The sequence below is a fragment of the Hoplias malabaricus genome, chromosome 8, assembly GCF_029633855.1.
Source record: "Hoplias malabaricus isolate fHopMal1 chromosome 8, fHopMal1.hap1, whole genome shotgun sequence".
Lineage (NCBI taxonomy): Eukaryota > Metazoa > Chordata > Actinopteri > Characiformes > Erythrinidae > Hoplias > Hoplias malabaricus.
In genome coordinates, this window is record NC_089807.1 from 35,461,632 (window position 1) to 35,482,111 (window position 20,480).

Below are 20,480 nucleotides of genomic sequence, written 5' to 3' on the forward strand. Positions count from 1 at the left end.
TCAGTTGGGTCATCACTTGAGCTGCTTCGTTTTTGCTTATTAGCATTTACTAAATGAAAGTAGAAAATAATATTAAGGTTTGTTAATGTGTTCTATATGTGGGATGAGTTTTTTGTGCTTGTGTGCAAGTGTCTCTTCAGTGCCTTTCTGTCTCTTTAATAATTCCCTTAATGAGAAGCTCGCCGCCCCACGACACACATGCTGACGTATGTCAGGTCTCCGCGGTCTTTTCCCTAATCGTTTTCAGACAGGCCCCGCCCCCTCAGCCAGGATTGGCCGGTAGTTCTGCTTCATGCAAAAACAGAAGACTTATTGTATTATATTATATTTGTATTATAAATAAATAAAAAAATACGTGACCACTGGAGCCATTGGTATTGTTAGTGTGTTTTCACAGGCAGCGGGAGTCCTATATATTTTACCACTGAATAAATTACTATATTTAATGGATTTAATGATATTTAGATATGAAATTTAGAATATATAAAATATTTACAACATATGTGCATTACACATACTAAGATAAACAATGTGATTTAGCTTGTTTAATATAGAATAAATGTATAATATGTTCTCCATAGTAGGTTTATGTAAAAAAGTTTCAACCGCCCTCACCCACACAAGCCCCGCCCACCTGGAATAAGATTGACCAGTAATTCACATTCACGAACTGTAGCTACTGTTGTGTGTTTGTGTATGTTACTGGTCAGTCCTATAACAGGTGGGCGGGGCTTGTGTGGATGAGGGCGGTGTTTGTCTGAAAACCGACGGAATACGTGTGGGGTTTTGTCTGAATACGGGTGTGATAAACAATCTGGTCTCCAGGGAATCGGATCAGGATCAGGCAGTCCGCCGCTGAATGACACCGCTCACTTCGCCTCGGCTCGGGGAAAAACGCGAGAGAGACCCGCGCTTCTCACCGCCACCTCACCGCAACAAAAACACCAGCCATGAAGTGTACGGTGATGAGTAACGTTACTTTCTAGCTGTACTTTCTAAACTTTTGTGGTACAACAGACACCAGCGAACACACAAACGAGGCTGAAGTTACCTTCTTATTCGCCTGGTTCTCACCCAAATGTTCCGTTCCACCTTAAATGGAGATTTATATACATCCCGTAACAGATATATTTAAGGTGGAATTGAGAAGCTGGGTAATGAGAAGCCAATTTCAGTCTCAGTGAACACCCGCCGTCTGTTCAACAACCGACGGTGCACCTGCTCTCTGCTAGCATTTGTAGCCAAACACAGTTTCTCAAGGTTTGTTCTGTTACATAATGTAGCACAGTTGTATGGTGAGTCTAGAACCAAACTGGACCTGCTGTGGACAGTTCAGTTTTAAGTCTTTAATAGCATATAAAATGAATGAATGCTGGACGGGCTTTTCAGCATCATGAGGCGTCTTCAGCCTGAGTGAGATGTGGAGTCAACTGAACCGGTGCAGTTGAGAATATTGTGAGATAAACACTAGATACTTCTTATTTTTAAAAGTATAGAGCAAATTCCTCAATGTTGAATTAACAATCAACGTTTAGTTTCAATATAAGCACAGCAAACGAGGTAATTCAGCCCTGTGAGTGTTAATTTAGCTGTATCTGTTGTAAGTAGGAATTAATTATTATATTTTAGAATCTGTAGTTCATTTCTAAAGTTCATAACTCGTATGTCCAGAACATATCAGTTAAAAAATGACACACATACACTGATCCACCATAACATTATGACCAACTCCTTGCTGCCATGCTCACACTTAGTGTGTTTGAACTTGAGTTGTTTAGTTTTGAACCACTTTCATGCATTTTGCAGAAAAATTTCCAGAAAATGTCGAGTGGGTGCCTTCCTAAGTCAATATTACCTGCGTATGGAGCAGGAACAAAGCAATATTGTCATCTCTTTACATGATTTTCAATGTTTGGAGGGTTTATTTACTGACACCTTGGCTTCGTGAACCGTTTGGAGAGCTAGCAAATGGTGAGGAATTGTATAAAAAGTGTATTTTTTTTTTTACTACAATCATGAACGTCACCATTAAAGTGCAATGACCTTTTCAGCAAAAACAGTTTTTTAATTAAAAATATAAAATATAAATGTTTACCTATATTAAATATGTAAAACAAGTAAAAAAAAAAACCCACTGTTTTCAAACAAATAGCAGAGAGAGTGTCTAAAATGTTGGTGATTTCATTCGTTTATAAACAAACACACAGTTAAATACAACGGACAACACTGAGATCCACAAAAATTATTGAGAAAATGTCCACTTTATATAATTTTAAACAAAAGTCCAGTGCTGTAAATGATCAGTTATGTTAGGAGTACTTATTTTCTTTAGTCGAGTTGACTTATGCTGAACAGTCTTATGGTTTGATCATGGTAAATAGTAAGCCTAGCCAGTGAGGGCCATATATTGATAAAGAGTAAACAGTACAGAAAAACCCTGCAGTGCTCTCTGTGATCATCCTGCTCTGTGTGTTTGTCCTGGCATTTGTGTTAGTGTTGAATGAGATTAGTGTGTCAACGGGTGTATATGTGTGTGTATGTATGTGTGTGTGTGTATGTAAAGAGAGACATTCTCACGCTAGAGAAGTGTAATCTGCTGACTAGCTGATAATAACCTGATAATAGCAAGGCTTACATAATAGCACTTATATATATAACTGGAGATCAAAATTAGACAACACTTTTATGAACACTTTTTTTAAGAAATAATGTAATCTACATTGGTCAACATTTAAAGGATTTTTTGTAAGGGGTACACCATGCCAGTAGAATGTTTTTTACAAAATAACCAAGGTATTTTAACATAAAACCTTCATCATAATTAGAGAACAGCAATGACTGTAGCACAGAGAAGGATTTACAACAGTCACCAATCAGTTCAGGCTGTTGCTTTGAATGACTTCAGCACATCTGCGGCCACCGGACATCACTAGTCTCTCACACTGCTCTGATGTGATTTTGGTCAACTCTTCTTCCAGTCCCTTTCACAGTTCGATGACTGTTGTGGGTTTCTTGGTCATAACTTTGTCACCAAGGATTTTCCAGAGGTTTCCTATTGGGTTTAGATCAGGACTCACAGCTGGCCGTTTCAGTGTTTTCAGTTTCAAGGAACCATTTTACCTATTTTGCTGTGACAAGGTGCATTTTCCTGCATGGAAATTGCTGGCTGATTGAGTGATGAAAGCGAGGAAGGAACCATATGTTGTTGAAGAAGGTTCTGATACACACTTGCATTCACACTGCCATGTAGCTGTATGAGAGGTCCAAAAAGCATTCCCCAAACACTTCCTCCTCCACCTTTCACTGACTTCTTTACACACTTTGGGTTAAGTCTTACCCCAGTTTGTCGACAAACATAACGTTTCCCATCAGACCCAAATAAATGAAACCTGCTTTTATCACTAAAGTGAACTCTGGACCACTTCTCCTCTGTCCACACATGTTCCTCGGCAAAGTTTAGTGTCGCTTTTTGATTCTTTCTGCTAATGAGAGGTTTGGTCACTGCACTGGGTGGGCTTTCAGTTGAAATACTCTTAAACGTCGAGACACTGTAAGACGAGACAGATCCTTACCCTGTTGAGTGCTGAACTGGCGAGCAATTCCAGCAGCAGTGTTGAACCAATTACCCATGGAGATTCTCAGCATTATACTGTCCTTACTTGCATTTGTCTTTCGTGGGTGACCAGCCTTCATGGGGGACTTGAATGAGTTTGTGATGTTGTAAAGATGCAATTTTCTAGAAATCACAGACTTGGAACGACCAACTTCTCTTGCTATGGCAGATAGGGTCACCCCTTTGGCCTTCATCTGGACCAGATGCTGCCGGAGGGTTTCAGTCACTTTGGAAAGGCTCACCATCTTGCAAAGTCAGTGAAAACTGGAAAGTTATGCTGCCAGTTATATAGGGTTTGTCAGCTAATTCACTTGTTATCGACCTTGTGTCACATCTGGGTCCAAACCACTGCCTGGTATAGCCATGTTAGTGATTTTGCTGCTATATTTAGTGACTTTTCAGACCATCTAGCGAAATACAAATCTTAGCTACTTCATGTTAGATAATGTCCAACTCGTTAGAACACCAGGACTGACCAAGTGCGGGAGGCATCTCCAGAGACGGAGCAATGGGAGGCACGTCTGTCTCTCCGCGGTTCATCGTCTCCCAGAGATAGAGCTGCAGCATCTCTCTCTCCTAGAGGCAGAGCACATAGTTCGCCCGGCAGATCACACAGATCAGAATGAGCTGCGAATATGTAAACAGTGCTGCCAAAGTCACGTTTGCTTCATTTCACTTTTTAATTTATTCATTTTAAGGAACCCCTGAAGCAAGATAACATAATTGACTTTGATATTAAGCTTTAATCAAACCATAAACATATGCCTTATGAACGTAAGAGATGGGACCAAAGGAGAGATTGGACCCGGAAATGGTAAAACGTCACGCGTGGCCTCACACTTAACAATTTACTTATCAGAACACTTATCGGTGTTCCTTGTCAGTTATCTCATTTAAGTTTTTTATACTGTGCTTTAGAATATGTACAACTCTTGAAATAAGCTTAAATTACTGCTGTTTTACTCCCGGTAGAGTAAATTCACATAGGACTACACAATGACCTTGACATTTAGGAAATTGTGTGTTGTCTAATTTTGATCTCCTGTGTGTGTGTGTGTGTGTGTGTGTGTGTATATACAGGAGGTCCTCGGGTTACGTCAGTCCCAAGTTACGATGTTTCGTGGTTACGACACATCTCCCATTTACTGTTTAAAGCCTTGTTTCAACTTAAGTGGTTTTGCGTCGTTAACGTCGTAACGCGAACTTCGTGTTTGGTGTGCGCGGCGGAAGGATACACGGTTACGTGGCTCGGGACCGAGGAGGATAGGTGTTAGGATAGGATAAGTGCTTACAGTATGTTATTTACATACAGTACGTATGTATGTTCCGACTTACACCGAAAATCGGTTTACGACGCGACGTAGGAACGGATCAACGTTGTAAGTCAAGGACCCCCTGTATATATTTAACATGTGAAGGGTTTTAAAGGAATAGATCAATTTTTCCACAATACACTCTGTTTATTAATATTATTAATCCTATTTTCTTATAATCCAAGTGTAAACTAGAATTTAAAGTGTAAACACTTTAATAACATTCAGTCAAGTACATTTTCTCTAAAATGGATTTTTAGACAATCCTTTTCACCATTTTAGCCATTGTCAATGACCACAAAATTGTCCCCACCCACCTAATGTCAACCGACAGGGTCAAAACCTAGCACATGCTACCTCAGAATCATCTACCCAAACTTCTGCTAAGACAGCTCAGCATGCCAAGAGGTGAACACCAACTGTCAAGTGGTTGCTTCTTTCACATCCAAGCTTTACCTGATGTAGGTTTAGATTAATATTTTTTTAATTTCCTCTGTCCAAATAAGCCTTGGTAAGCATTTCCACTTTGGAAATTCAGTGTGTGTTTCAAAGACTAAATGGATGAATTCAGACAGGATTTCTTATGTCATAAAGCTAAGGAACCAATTCAGTCAATGGATATGAGGCAGGTAAGTGTCGGAGGGGTTGATGGACTAATTGCACATATATAGACCTCTGTGTACTGAATACAGGCAAAAGTGTAGGGATTGTGTACTGGATTAGGAACACCTATCTACACATATAGACCATTTTATCAGCTCCACTGACCATACCAGAGCACTTTGTAGTTCTACAATTACAAACTAGTCCATCTGCTTCTCCACATACTTTCTTATCCCCATTTCATCCTGCTCTTCAATGGTCAGGACTCCCACAGAGCAGGTATTTTTTGGGTGGTGGATCATTCTCAGCGTTGATGTGTTAGCGTTTGTTGTGTTAGTATGAGTGGATCAGACACAGCAGGACTGCCAGAGTTTTTCAGGCATTCAGTGTCACTATGGGACAGAGTCCTGTGATGAAGAACTAGAGGGTGACCAACACAAATTGTGCAGCAAAAGATGAGCTACTGTCCCTGACTTTACATCTACAAGATGGACCAATGAGGTAGATTTGGACAGTGAGTGGACACAGTGTTTGAAAACGTAGCACTGCTGTGTCTGATCCTCTCATACCAGCGCAACACACTCAAATACACCACCACCACCACGTCTGTGATCCCATTGTAATAGGAACTCGATTAGCGAACACTCAAGTATTACTTCACATTCTTCCATTGACAAAGTGGTCTAAATTTAGCCACTCAATGGAGGTCTCCCAAATTAGGCAGGACAAACTGACAGGCCTTAAATGATTATTCTTTTCCCCTATGTCACAGCCTGCGCTGTGGGACTACACATTCACTTTCTCTTATCTATTCGCTGGGAACAGAAAGAGCGGAACAGGCATTATTCAGAGGCTCACTTCTGAGAGATCTCTGGAAACCTGTTACTGTTCCTTGGGGAAGAGGGGAAAACTTTAAGATCTAGCTCTCAATTTTAGATGTGCTTTTACAGAGAGGTAATTCGTTATGACTGGATTTTTTTATTATATTGCTTTATGATGTATGTAATAATACATGCATCATTAACAGCATATCTACACCACTGTGGGTGATGTGACACAACAGGGGCAGACCAGAAAAAATGGTTGAGATAAGCTTGATCTACCAGGGTCAGCAAGGATGACCAGCAACAACAAGTCTAATAATGGAAGCATTTGGAGGAAATGATTAGTAATTAATCAAATTTATGTGACAGAGATCTAGTTTGATAAGGTTACACATTTTGGTGTATATTTATTTTAAATATTTAATGACAGTGATAACTGCAATTAACAGCTTAATTATAAATAATGACACTAATAGCTGTTAAATTCATATTCCCAATGCTGATTGTGTTGGAAAAATGATTGTTTTATCATTAACGAGACCAAATAAAACAAGGAAATTAAAGTATAAACATTTAAATAATTTAAAAACATATTTACAAACAAGCGTGTTTATATATATATATATATATATATAATACAATTATTTCAATTGCCTGTATATACTTATTTGTATTGTTGAAGGTATAAGCTGATTTACATATTGTAGCTTTTGATGCATTTGGTCCAAGATTATTTGCTGCTTGATGTAAAATATAGATTCTGCTGATATTCTGTTCAGTGTAAAGTGAAAAATAATTGCTATTTTACTCAAAGTGCTTAACATGTGGAGTCCATTCTGGCACAGGACAGCGTGAGTTTATTGGGGGATGCCCGATACCACATGCCATTCTTCAGGTCAATCTATTTATGTGGTAGAGGAAGGGAGTCCTGACCATAGACCATTTAACCACAGTCCCTTTTATTGCTGCACTTGTACAAGGCACCCCATCATGACATTAGTGCTGATATTCTCCATTACACATGGCATACATTCTTTATTAGTGGTGTTTCCGTAGCATTTTGTTTCATATTTTCTGCCTTGCGTTGATTTTTCTTTAAGAAACTCTGGGGAGTATATATTATTTTTGCTCCTGGGCCCCCCCTACTGTTGCAGAGTGTGATTGATTTTTACAAGCACTCTCCTGAAATCTAGGGTGTTACATAGAGCAGTTTGTGTAGAGCTGAGCCTGGAGTAGTCTACAACAGAAGTTCTGATCTTCATAATACAGGTCAGTGAAGCATCACAACGATTTTGATCTAGTGGTGAGGCTGTCAAGTTCCCCTCATTCACACCTTTCTCTCTCTCTCTGTCCAAAAACACAAAAGACACTTTCTAAAGCTAATGTTCAGTTTGTCCAATCTGGGCTACTATAGTAACAGCAGTGCAGCATATTCCGGCTTCTGCCTAAAGGCAGGCCTCAGTCTACATGGACATGAAAGGCTTATTCCGAGCTAACATAGCTTGTGTAGATATGAAGTGCTTATTAGTTACAGATGATTTTACACATATGAAACATGTTTTTTTAATATTCTGTATTCCGTTTTTCAAAAGAAAAAAAAAGTCCTCCAAATCTGACACAATACATATTTATGAACTGCATGCATTTATCAGCAACTTATGAGTTGAGTTGAATTCATTTTCTGTTCGGTTGGATACACTGCATGGGCATCATATTGCAGAATTATAGTGTACTTTAAAAGGTTTTGCTTACTGTAATAAAGAAATCATGTAATTCATTCACTAGCATCAGTTACCCTGTTTTCTGCACTGGCTACAGTGCAGGCCCCTTTTGTTGATAAAGTGCCCTCGGAAAGTAGTCTAGAAACATCCCTTGGCCTAAGAGAAGGCTATATTAGCCTTGTGAATCATGGGAGGCCTGGCATTCTGGGTGTCCCCTTACACACCATATAAGGCCCCCCCCCCCACAATGCTATCGTTTTCTGCAGAAGGCCAGCTATTCTTAGGCTGTCACTCCAGCTCATCTGAGCAGGCAAGCACTCTCTTCCTCTTTCCAGCTCTTTTCTAACTAGTGCGCTCTTTATTTTGCTTTAGGTATAGACATAGTACATCAATCATTTGGGCTAAATTTGTTGTGATATATATTTTTGCATATAGTCATTTACTCTTTTGATATTTTTTTTTTGGTGCGTAAATTGCTGTTAACATTTTTTTCTCATACATTTTTCACTTTTTTCTTCTTTCAGAGGCTACTTGGCACCTGCTGCACTTCCACCTCCATTTTTCCCATCCATTTGGAGGAAGACTTACAAACCAAATAAGAACAACCACCTAAGCTTTTTCGAACAATGAGTACTTACACTGTGACGCTCAACGGACCTTCACCATGGGGCTTCCGCTTGCAGGGAGGCAAGGATTTCAACATGCCCCTCACCATATCCCGGGTAAGAAAGCCCACAAAATCTTACAGGTGTACTTATGTTTGTACCACTGGTTGTTGCAAACCCTTCAGACTAACACTCTAAGTCTGCTCAAATAGATCAGAGTGTGGCCCGAGTTTGAATGAGAGTACTATGTGTCTCATTCAAATATCCGCAAAGTAATTATGGAGTTTCTATTGCAAGATTTGCAGCAGGTGCAGAGGATGTTGAGTGTCTGTTTGGTTTTGTTTTTATCTGGTTCATTCATTTACCTACATGCTATTCCATGAAGTGCGTGGTTGACTTTTGCCCTGGTTTTATACTTTTAAGAAATAGTGGTCAGTTAGCTGAGATCAGGCCATTGTCCATTTCTGCTAAAACTTGTGTGTATAGACCCATATGTTTTCTTTTTTGTAGCCTATATTTTTGTTAATAGAATTACTCTGAAATATGGTAGTGGTTTACTAGCTTAAAAATGATCCAGTATCAGACTCTATTAGTTTAAGTATCCTTTTATTTTGGGCCTTAAGAGGGACATATACCCCTTTTACCACATATTAACACTGTTCTCTAGGGCTCTTAATAATCCCTCTGTGACATGCCTAATATAAAGCATTAACCTCGTCTTTACATCTCATGTTAACATAAGTCCAGTGCCGTGATTGGAGAGGCTCAGATGAGGGGGGGGGGGTCACTCAGATGTTTCTGTTATCTACAAAAAATGACTAATTACCTCCCACGTCCTCAGGTTGTTTTATTTCACCATTTGTTGGTTGGTAGGTGCTCTGGATCCTCAAATGAATTTGTCAAGACACTAAAAATTTGATCATAGTGTTACAAAAATATTATATTCCCATCTTTGAGTTTGATGGAATTACAGTGGAGAGAAGCTACAAGACAGTTAAGAGATGTAACTGTTTGTTATGGTGAAGTACTATGACAGAAGCAGGTGTGGGCTTTTTACTGGAACTGTTTAGTACTTTCTTCTGTTTTCTTGACCTATGACAGTGTGTGCACTGTGGTTTCTTGTGGTAAAGAAAAGCTCACTACTGGATTGACAGGTTGGGTCCTGAAAGATAGACGTGTGTAAAGAGATAAGGGGGGCAAACAGTGTAGGTTGGATTTGTTCCACTGGCAATGATGCAGTCCCATTCTGTCACCCCACTAACATACCATGTGCTCAGTAACAACGTGCGTATGCTCGGCCACCACCTGTGTCATTCTCTAGTGACGTAAACACCCTTTTGTGGACTGGCACCTAAAGGGATTGTGCCATTTGTGCTGCATGGAAAGAAGCCGTCAGAGCTGTAGAGTATTTACTACTGGTTTGACAGTGTCATGACATCATTGTGGGGAATGGACATGTTAACCCTCTGGAGTCTATAAATGTGACCACATGACCAATGATCGACCGATATGGGTTTTTTGATGGCCGATGCCAATTTTTAGACAGCAGTAGTGGCCGATGGCTGATATGTAAAGCCGGTATTCCCATTTCTCAGGCAATGAATAAACTAGAGGCATTATCATGATTTATTTTTACAGAAAACCCTTCAAATTTGTAATAGAAACCATTTAGAGGTCCTGAAATATATATGAAGTGGTCAAAAGATTATGAAAACCACAAAAAATTGTAGGCGCTTGTCTTATTTTTGTAAAAAAAAAATGTTAGTGACTATAAACTGAAGAGTTCATGAGTCCCATTACTTTTACATTACTTTTCTTTTTAAAATTGTTTCTCCAGGGGTTTACTTTCATCAGGTCAAATTTGGACTTGATACCTCCTACTGATTTGAAGTTATTGGAGCTGGAGCAGACAGTGGACAGATGGCCTTTCCATGTGTCTCTTTAGACCCCAAGCTCTCCATAAGGAAAATGATTACTTTTGCTTCAAAAATACAGTGTATATATCTTGTCGAGACCTAATGTCAACATCTTAGTGTTTTTCTTTACTTTCTATGAGAAACTAGTCTCCTGTCCCTCACCAAGTGGCCATTCACCCCTCACCAAACAGTAAAAACCCTTAGTTATGGTGTGTTGTGGCCTTGTGGACTCTTCAGGCTTCGAGAATCAGCGGTTTTGTCATTGATGAGGAAGAAATCTGAGGAAAATCTGATATTTGGAATATCTTATTTTTTTGGCTTTAATTTCTTAGTCCTACATTTTAGCGTATATCCTCATGATCCTGAGAGTCTGCCCTTTCGATTGGTGTATGATATGTACACATTACTCAAATATGGCGCCGTAAAAAATCTGAAAACCTGACTTATTCGAAGCTTGTCAACATCTTTATTAATATCTTTGTGATAATTCAGCACAGAACCGACAGTAGTGTCGGTCACACACCTCCTGGGTCCTGGGGTTTTTGAGTTCAAACCCTGCCTCAGGTCACTCTCTGTGAGGAGTTTGATGTGTTCTCCTTGTGTGTGTGCGGGTCTCCTCTGGGTGCTCCGATTTCCTCCCACGGTCCAAAATCACATGTTGGTATGTGGATTGGATACTCAAATATGTGCACAGGTGTGAGTGTGTGTGCGTGGGCATGTGAGTGTGTTGTGCCCTGTTCAGGACTGTCTATGTTCTGCCTTGCATCCAGTGATTTCAGACAGGCTCTGGACACAATAAAGACGCTACAGAAAATAAGTGAATGAATGTACACTTATAATAATAATAATAATAATTATTATTATTATTATACATTTTATTTATATAGCGCTCCTCAGGATACTCAAAGTTGCTTTATATGCATAAATTTAAGTTATAGACTTATAAGCTATGAAGTGTACCTGGCATATATCAGATACACATCATCTGCCTTTCACCATTGATGATGTGTGTTTAAAAAAAAAAACAAATTTTTATCAACTGCGTTTAAAAGTGAATTTAAGATAATGTCCAAGAATCGGAAAATGCCATTAGACTTCAGAATGTTAATTATGCATATATTCCATGTGCAGTATCTACACAATGCACATGTATTAGACACACAATAACCTTCTGAGGTCTAATGGCATTTTCTAACGGCACCCAACCAACATAAATCTACTAACTACTCTTTCTCTTCCTGCCTCCCAATTGTAGGCTTGATATTAAGTTGTGTAACAAGTTGAAGTGAATCATACCAGATCAGTATTGGATATCTGGTCCAATTATGGGCTGTATTGTGGGTGTATTGTTACACTCTTTGTATTTATATAATTGCTTTTGTATGTATGTATGTGTTTGTTTGTTTTCACATCATAATAGGTTTGTCTTTAAATGATGTCTGCAAAATATATTTCATTTGTCTACTCATATGTCATAAATGACCAGTCACATTGGTAGTGTGTGCTATAAGCACCCTGGCCAGTCAAAGCTCTGATGAGTGTTTTATATGTATGTATATCATGACAGAACTTATGTAATGTTGTGTAGCTTTGATTTCTGTCCATTTTAATCTATTTACTTTTTATTAGAGCTCATTATCCGGCTTTAGTGTGTGCCTGTGGTCATTAGTAAGCATGGCTAAAAGCAGCTGTGTGAGTCAGGGCAGAGGCTTGAAGGCTTTCCCCCTGCAGTAAAAGCCCAGTAGCAGAAGGCCTAGTCAGTCACTGCAGTGACAGGTGAGAGCCCAAGTTCCCCTCAGCTCAAGGCGCCGGAGAGCCCAGAGGGGGGTGTTCCTCTAAAAATATCTCAGAATAATCACAATTTCAGCTACGTCCAGGGGGTGTGCTCCTGCTAACACCAGGTGTGAATGAGACAGAAGGAAGTTTGCGTGTGCAGGTGGCTTTAGATCAAGGCTCTCACTGTCGGTTATGATCAAGTAATGCTAAAGCTAATGAACATGTTCAATATTAATTGTCATTAAGATTCTCAGGATTCTTGAAAAAGTCTAACTTAGACAAGCCATGTAGATTTCTTTGGGACATGGCAGAACCATTCCACATCATCAGGTTACACTCTACACTACACTCTACACATCAGGTTACACTACAGGAAACATACAGAATGTTAATTTGATGTAACACAGACATTCATATCTGCTGTAAGCTGTGATATGGATACTATGTAATGTGCAGGGTTGAGTGTATTTGAAGATACTTGGGTTTACCCCAGAAAGAAGCACATTGAACAATGAAAAAACAATGTGCAGTGCATGACTAAATACTTTAGTTCATTTCAGTCCATTATAAACACTGGGCACCCAGTGTGGCCTCATTATAACTCAGGCTTATTAAGGTCAGTGTTGCTAATATAAAATTATATAATGTGAAAATACATGTTGTTACTAAGAATATAAATTTAACAAGAATAAATTGGTTAAAACAAAACTAAAGCTTTTACATATCCCATAGCAGTTAAGCCCCTCCTATTCACCTATTTTTACCTCAACTGCTTTTTAAATGAGGCATAATTCTGGGCAGCCAGTAAGAATAGCAGTGCCTCAGGCATAAAGTAACAGGGATGAAAACAGCCTGTTTATCTGGTGTGAATGACTGTTTTGGTATAAATAATCACCTCAAATAGAAAATAAGACTCTGGGGAAACAAGGTGATTTACAGAATGCTCTTGTGCAAACCTGCAGAAAACCTACATTTATTATTTTTTAATGTACCGTGTCTTATTTCTGAGTGAGCAAAAATATGAATTTCAGTTAGAACGTGAGTGGTATTAGCCCTGTGCTCTTTTGGGTTGGTAATTCATATTTTCACTGGGATCTTTGTGTAAGTCAGCTCACTATTGAATATCAAGGCCTTTTGAAATAAAGATATTTGATGGCAGACAACAGTAAAACAAGAAACACATGGCACATTGAAAGCATTAGCATGCAGCCCACTTATAATTGAGAGCAGCAGATGACAGATATAAATACCTCTGTGATTTGAATGAAAAGGAACTGCTGATAAAAGCAAATATGTTTGGAGCCCAGCAATCTCATAAGCCACGAATAGTCAAGTGCTGATTTACAGACGCTGTGAGTTTTATCCACAGCTGGGATGGTTCTTTAACACAAAATAAGCCACTCAAGGGCATATGTTTTGATGCTCTCTCTTGTAGTTTCAAAAGAGAATAGAAAACAAACTTCTTTTTTTCAATGAGGCATAATACTGAACTGTATACAGTTAGAAGGCCATCATTTGCATTCATTGAATCAGTGATAATAGAATATAAATTAAAACGGGCAGAAAAAACTCGACTGTTTTTGGCATATATCACCTAAAGTTAAGAACATAGACAATTGGAAAGGATACATAAGTTGTGACCTTTTCAGCATTCAGCAGTTGAGCCCTACCCACTCATACTAAAGTAAGAAATAAAAGTGAAGGAGTGTTTCAAACCCAGCTGCTATTTGAATGAGGAATAACACTGGACTGCCCGTGAGAATAGTTATCACTGACAGTGTTTTAAGTTGTATTTGGATGTTCATTAATTCATTCATTATCTGTAAGCGCTTATCCAGTTCAGGGTTGCGGTGGGCCCAGAGCCTACCTGGAATCATTGGGTGCAATCATTGGGAGGGGGCGCCAGTCCTTCACAGGGCAACACACACACTCACACATTCACTCACACCCACGGACACTTTAGAGTCGCCAAAGTCGCCAATCCACCTACCAACGTGTGTTTTTGGACTGTGGGGAGGAAATCGGAGCACCCGGAGGAAACCCACGCGGACACGGGGAGAACACACCAACTCCTCACAGACAGTCACCCGGAGCGGGAATCGAACCCACAACCTCCAGGTCCCTGACTGCTGTATTTGGATGTATTTATTGTATTTTATAATTGCGAGTTGTTCATGAGATCATACAGGGAACAAAGAGGAGCCATATATCAATAAAAAACTAGCTTTTGCTTTTGACTCTTATGCCTGTGTAATGTAATCCTTTTTTGAAAATTAAAAGTGTATCATATGTAATATTTGCAAATAGCTGCCATTCTAGGTTAAGCAGTGTATTTTTTATTTTTTTTAATGCTGCTTGTGTAATATTCAGTTTGCTAGGTATCAGTAATCTAGGAATAAAGTGAAGGATTTTCCTTAACAATTGATGACTGAAATGCAGCTGTGTAGTTCTAGACAGAGGTGCAGAAACAGGCACAAGTTGAGGCCTTTAAAAGCCTGTAATTCTGATTCTTGATAAGACTCTTCGATCACAAAGGGGCAATTTGGGAAGTTGTGGACCTGAAAAAGAATAACTATAATTGTGATTTTTCAGATCAATACTGTAGCTGTGATTTATTTTTTAAATATATAAATGTACTTTTTTGTGGGTTTAAGTGTGATGTTATTGGGAAAAGAGGTGTTTGATTGCTTTTGAATGGTCTAACAGAGTAGTTCCCAAACTCTTTCACCCTCCCGATATTGACACATTTACACATCTTTTACTTCCAAGCCCTTCAGTTGATCTTCAGTTCCACAATCAGTTCATTCATTCGTTGTCTGTAATCGCTTATCCAGTGCAGGGTGGCAGTGTGTCCGGAGCCTACACGGAATCACAGGGTGCTAGGCGGGAACACACCCTGGAGGATGCGCCAGTCCTTCACAGGGTGACACACACTCACACATTCACTCACACACTCACACTTAGGGACACTTCTGGATCGCCAGTCCACCTACCAATGTATGTATTTGGATCATGGTAGGAAACTGGAGCACCCAGAGGAAACCCTTGCAGACACAGGGAGAACACACCATAATCCTCACAGACAGTCATCCGGAGTGGGGCTTGAACCCACAACTCCAGGATCCTGGAGCATATTTACAATACAAGCCTTGTTACTGAACTATGAGGGTCAAAAATACAAAAACAAAATAATCGTTCATTAATTATAATTGTGTTAAAATGAATTACAATTAATTGTGATATTGATTTGCGCTCATATTCCTCCAGCATTAATATATGGTAATACTGCTGGGTTGGGTTCATGTACCAAGCGAGCGGAGCGAGCTAAGCTAGGTTTAAACACAACAAGGTATCTTGTAGAGTGGGCATAGGGAGTTTTAATTCACACCAGGGTAGCTCGTGGAGAGGGCAGATCTAGGTTTACTGGGGCTTCGCTTGTATAGCTTTTTTTCTGCTTTCCCTATCTGTGCGTAACATCTCAGAATAGTGTAGACAAAACATATGTTTTGGATGTTCCTGTCTTATGGTGAGCCAATATAAACGAGAAGAGCATTTCTATTGTAGGGGTTCTTGTCTTGCAGGAATGTCCCTCACTGTAGTTTACAAGAAAGACATGGAACAGAAATTTGTCATATTATTATTTTCGTTTACTGCCATGATTTTCAAATACTGGTAACTTTTATCCAATATGTCGGTATATTATATTATTGTCATATTTGCTAAACCTAGTAGGCACATGTATATTCCTAGGCAAGAATGCAGGATTGACCGTAAATATGGCTAAATAATGTTGAGGCAAACGATGTCTGGTTCAAATGTGAGAGACAGTAGATTATATTACATTCATTCATTGTCTGTAACCCTTATTCAGTTCAGGGTGGCGGTGGGTCCAGAGCCTGGAATCAGTGGGCGCAAGGCGGGAATACACCCTGGAGGGGGCGCCAGTCCTTCACAGGGCAACACACACATTTTCACTCACACACTCACACCTACGGACACTTTTGAGTCGCCAATCTACCTACCAACGTGTATTTTTGGACTGTGGGAGGAAACCCACACGGACACAGGGAGAACACACCAACTCCTCACAGGACAGTCACCCGGAGCGGGAATCGAACCCACAACCTCCAGGTCCCTGGAGCTGTGTGACTGTGATACTACCTGCTGCGCCACTGTGCCGCTCCAATTATATCACAGTTTCCTCTAATTATTTTAGATTGTATCTCTGCCCTAATTAAGTCTAATTTCAACTGATCACTACATTTTTTATGCAAAAATAAGTATGATACACTTTAAATCCCATATTAGTGCTTAACCTATTAAAAATAATTGTATTGAAATATTCTGGTTAAAAATACTCTGAGGGTTTTTTTCACATTTTAATTAATTTGTTTACATTAAATATTGCACAGACCATTTTGTTTAAACAAAGGTTAGCAAATAAACAACAAATTAAACTACATTTACTAAAGCAAATTAAAGTACATCAAACTGTATATGAGTTTCTTCTCTGTAGAGGATGTGGAGAACTCCTTAATGTAGAAATGAACAAAGCTGCAATTTAATCAGTGCTGTCCAAGCTTTTGCATACGGCATTGATTGTATAAAGTGGTAGACTTTTAGCGTACATAGTTTTTACTGTAGTGAATCACTCTTCTTGGGTGATGGATATCAAATTACTGCACAGGATTGTCTGACCAGTGATTGTCATTCTCATCCAGGGTTATGTTTCTAATTATAAGGTTTCTAATTATTGGTATAAGGTTTGATCTGATCGATTTCATAATGGCTGGACTATAGCAAAGTTCTAAAATTACTGTACATAGACATGTTAAAGTAAGGAAAGGGCCTTGTTCCCTTGTAAAGGTGCTATTTGGAGATACAAGGTTTTTGCCCAGCCCCAATATATTTGTGTGTGTGTGTGTGTGTTAAATGGCACACATGGCTTGAGCTAAAGGTGCTAAATTGTTTTTCACACATACCATTCCATCATCCTTTGCACAAGGGCACATATTAAACAGGTGTTAAGTGATCTAATGCTTATAATTCAAACTGAGTGCATTGGAGTGTTGCCATTAATAACCATGAGCTGAAGACTAGGCTAAAATTACAGAGTTACATCGATTATGTGAGGATTTTATTTTTTATTTTTTTAAGTTTAGTGAACTTTGTGTTGGTCATGAGAGCATAAATGGTGGTGTTAATTTCTCTCATGTCTCAAGAATTCTGCTCTCTACTTTTTGACATTTCATATAGCCCTGATACGACTGTGGAATAGAGGAGCACCAATGGCTAGAGTGAAAATAGACTACATACTTTATCTGTTTAGATTTTAGAGTTAATTTGATCACTCTTATTGCTATTCTTGGCCTCTTATCTCTGCATTATATTTTTTCCAAGCAGCAGTTGATGCTGATGGAACAAAATGGAACTTAATGTATTTTACTAAACCCAAATCTTCATTTAAAATAGTGTATACAGGGGTTGGACAATGAAACTGAAACACCTAGTTTTAGACCACAATAATTTATTAGTATGATGTAGGGCCTCCTTTTGCGGCCAATACAGCGTCAATTCATCTTGGGAATGACATATACAAGTCCTGCACATTGGTCAGAGGGATTTTAAGCCATTCTTCTTGCACGATAGTGGCCAGGTCTCTACGTGATGCTGATGGAGGAAAACGTTTCCTGACTCGCTCCTCCAAAACACCCCAAAGTGGCTCAATAATATTTAGATCTGGTGACTGTGCAGACCATGGGAGATGTTCAACTTCACTTTCATGTTCATCAAACCAATCTTTCACCAGTCTTGCTGTGTGTACTGGTGCATTGTCATCCTGATACACGGCACCGCCTTCAGGATACAATGTTTAAACCATTGGATGCACATGGTCCTCCAGAATGGTTTGGTAGTCCTTGGCAGTGACGCGTCCATCTAGCACAAGTATTGGGGCAAAGGGAATGCCATGATATGGCAGCCCAAACCATCACTGATCCACCCCCATGCTTCTCTCTGGGCATGCAACAGTCTGGATGGTACGCTTCTTTGGGGCTTCTCCACACTGTAACTCTCCCAGATGTGGGGAAAACAGTAAGGGTGGACTCATCAGAGAACAATACAGATTTGCGCTCCTTGCACCATTGAAACCAACGTTTGGCATTGGCATGAGTGCCCAAAGGTTTGGCTATAGCAGCCCGGCCGTGTATATTGACCCTGTGGAGCTCCCGACGGACAGTTCTCGTGGAAACAGGAGAGTTGAGGTGCACATTTAATTCTGCCGTGATTTGGGCAGCCGTGGTTTTATGTTTTTTGGATGCAATCCGGGTCAGCACCCAAACATCCCTTTCAGACAGCTTCCTCTTGCGTCCACAGTTAATCCTGTTGGATGTGTTTGGTCCTTCTTGGTGGTATGCTGAAATTACCCTGGACACCGTAGCTCTCGATACATCACAAAGACTTGCTGTCTTGGTCACAGATGCGCCAGCAAGACATGCACCAACAATTTGTCCTCTTTTGAACTCTGGTATGTCACCCATAATGTTGTGTGCATTGCAATATTTTGAGCAAAACTGTACTCTTACCCTCTGCTAATTAACCCTTCACAATCTGCTCTTACTGGTGCAATGTGCAATTAATGAAGATTGGCCACCAGGCTGGTCCAATTTAGCCATGAGACCTCCCACACTAAAATGACAGGTGTTTCAGTTTCATTTTCCAACCCATGTACATATTAATCTGTGCTGGTTTAATATGTAAAAAATGACATTTAGATATTTTTTGACATCCTTTCATCAATGACTGGTATTGTCTTATATGGTGTTCAGGGCTGACTACAAGCTTGAAACTTAAGTAAGCCTGTTCATCTATCCATCCTTTTGTTTGTCCTTCCCTTGGTTCATCCGTAATTTCATCAATACATCCGCACATATATATCCATATTCTATAATGAATGAGTTATTCTTCCCATTCTTTCGGTTTTCTTTGTTGTATTATGTAAACAAAATGGATCTGAAGTTTAAAACATATTTTTTAATTTTCAGTCAACTCCATAGAGAGTGGATGTATAAACTAATCTCCAGAAACAGTCTTTTTTTTCATTCATCATTCATGTTTATGACATCACAACCATTAACACACACAGAATATAATGGAAACAAATGGCTGCCAATTCATAATGAAGTGAGAATGAATCCTATTATGTATTAGGTGTACAAATAGGTTTTTAAAGGTTTGTTTATTTATTTGTTTGTTTGTGTAATGTATAATTGTAATTGAAAATTCACATTCACATTTTTGGTTTTGTAGTATTAAAAATGACAATTTTAAGATATTTTGCAACCAAAACATGGACATGAATTTGTTCTGTTCTTAAAGATAATATTGTATCCAAAAGTACAAGTGAATATTGGTGCAGATTATTTTATGTTAGCAATCATGAGCGTAGCGTATTAAAATTTATTTTAGGTTTTGTTTTAAATACAGTAACATTTGCTCTAGGGCGGCACGGTGGTGCAGCAGGTAGTGTTGCAGTCACACAGCTCCATGGAACTGGAGGTTGTGGGTTAGATTCCCGCTCCGGGTGACTGTCTGTGAGGAGTTGGTGTGTTCTCCCCGTGTCCGCGTGGGTTTCCTCGGGGTGCTCCGGTTTCCTCCCACAGTCCAAAAACACACGTTGGTAGGTGGATTAGCGACTCAAAAGTGTCCGTAGGTGTGAATGTGTGTGTATGTGTCACCCTGTGAAGGACTGGCACCCCCTCCAGGGTGTATTACTGCCTTGCACCCAGTGATTCCTGTTAGTGACCCTGAACTGGATAAGCGGTTACAGATAATGAATGAATGAACATTTACTCTTTTTAAATACTACACAATAGTTGCCATAAAAGGATGAATTTAAATTAGAATTGCAACACAAAATGTTTTATAATTTATTTGTGCACCTAATAAATATTAAAATAAAGTTTTAATATTTTCAGCATGTTAAGAACCATTAGAGAGGAATCTACAATGTTCTGTATGGCTTGTCTTGTATGGCACTGATTAATGACATAAAATCAAATCCCAATATATATATATATATATATATATATATATATATATATATATATA

The 20,480-nt window shown here is 39.2% G+C and overlaps 1 protein-coding gene across 2 annotated transcripts in view; it reads left to right on the forward strand.

Moving 5' to 3' along the window:
• The first annotated feature begins 824 nt into the window (after nt 1-824).
• The window catches only part of ldb3a (LIM domain binding 3a), a 66,185-nt gene continuing 46,529 nt past the window's right edge, over nt 825-20,480 (forward strand). For both annotated transcript variants that reach the window (XM_066679703.1, XM_066679704.1), the window contains exons 1-2: nt 825-957; nt 8,599-8,796. In XM_066679703.1, coding sequence (XP_066535800.1) covers nt 8,701-8,796 — 96 coding nt within the window. In that variant the 5' untranslated portion in view covers nt 825-957; nt 8,599-8,700. The remainder of the gene's footprint in view (nt 958-8,598; nt 8,797-20,480) is intronic.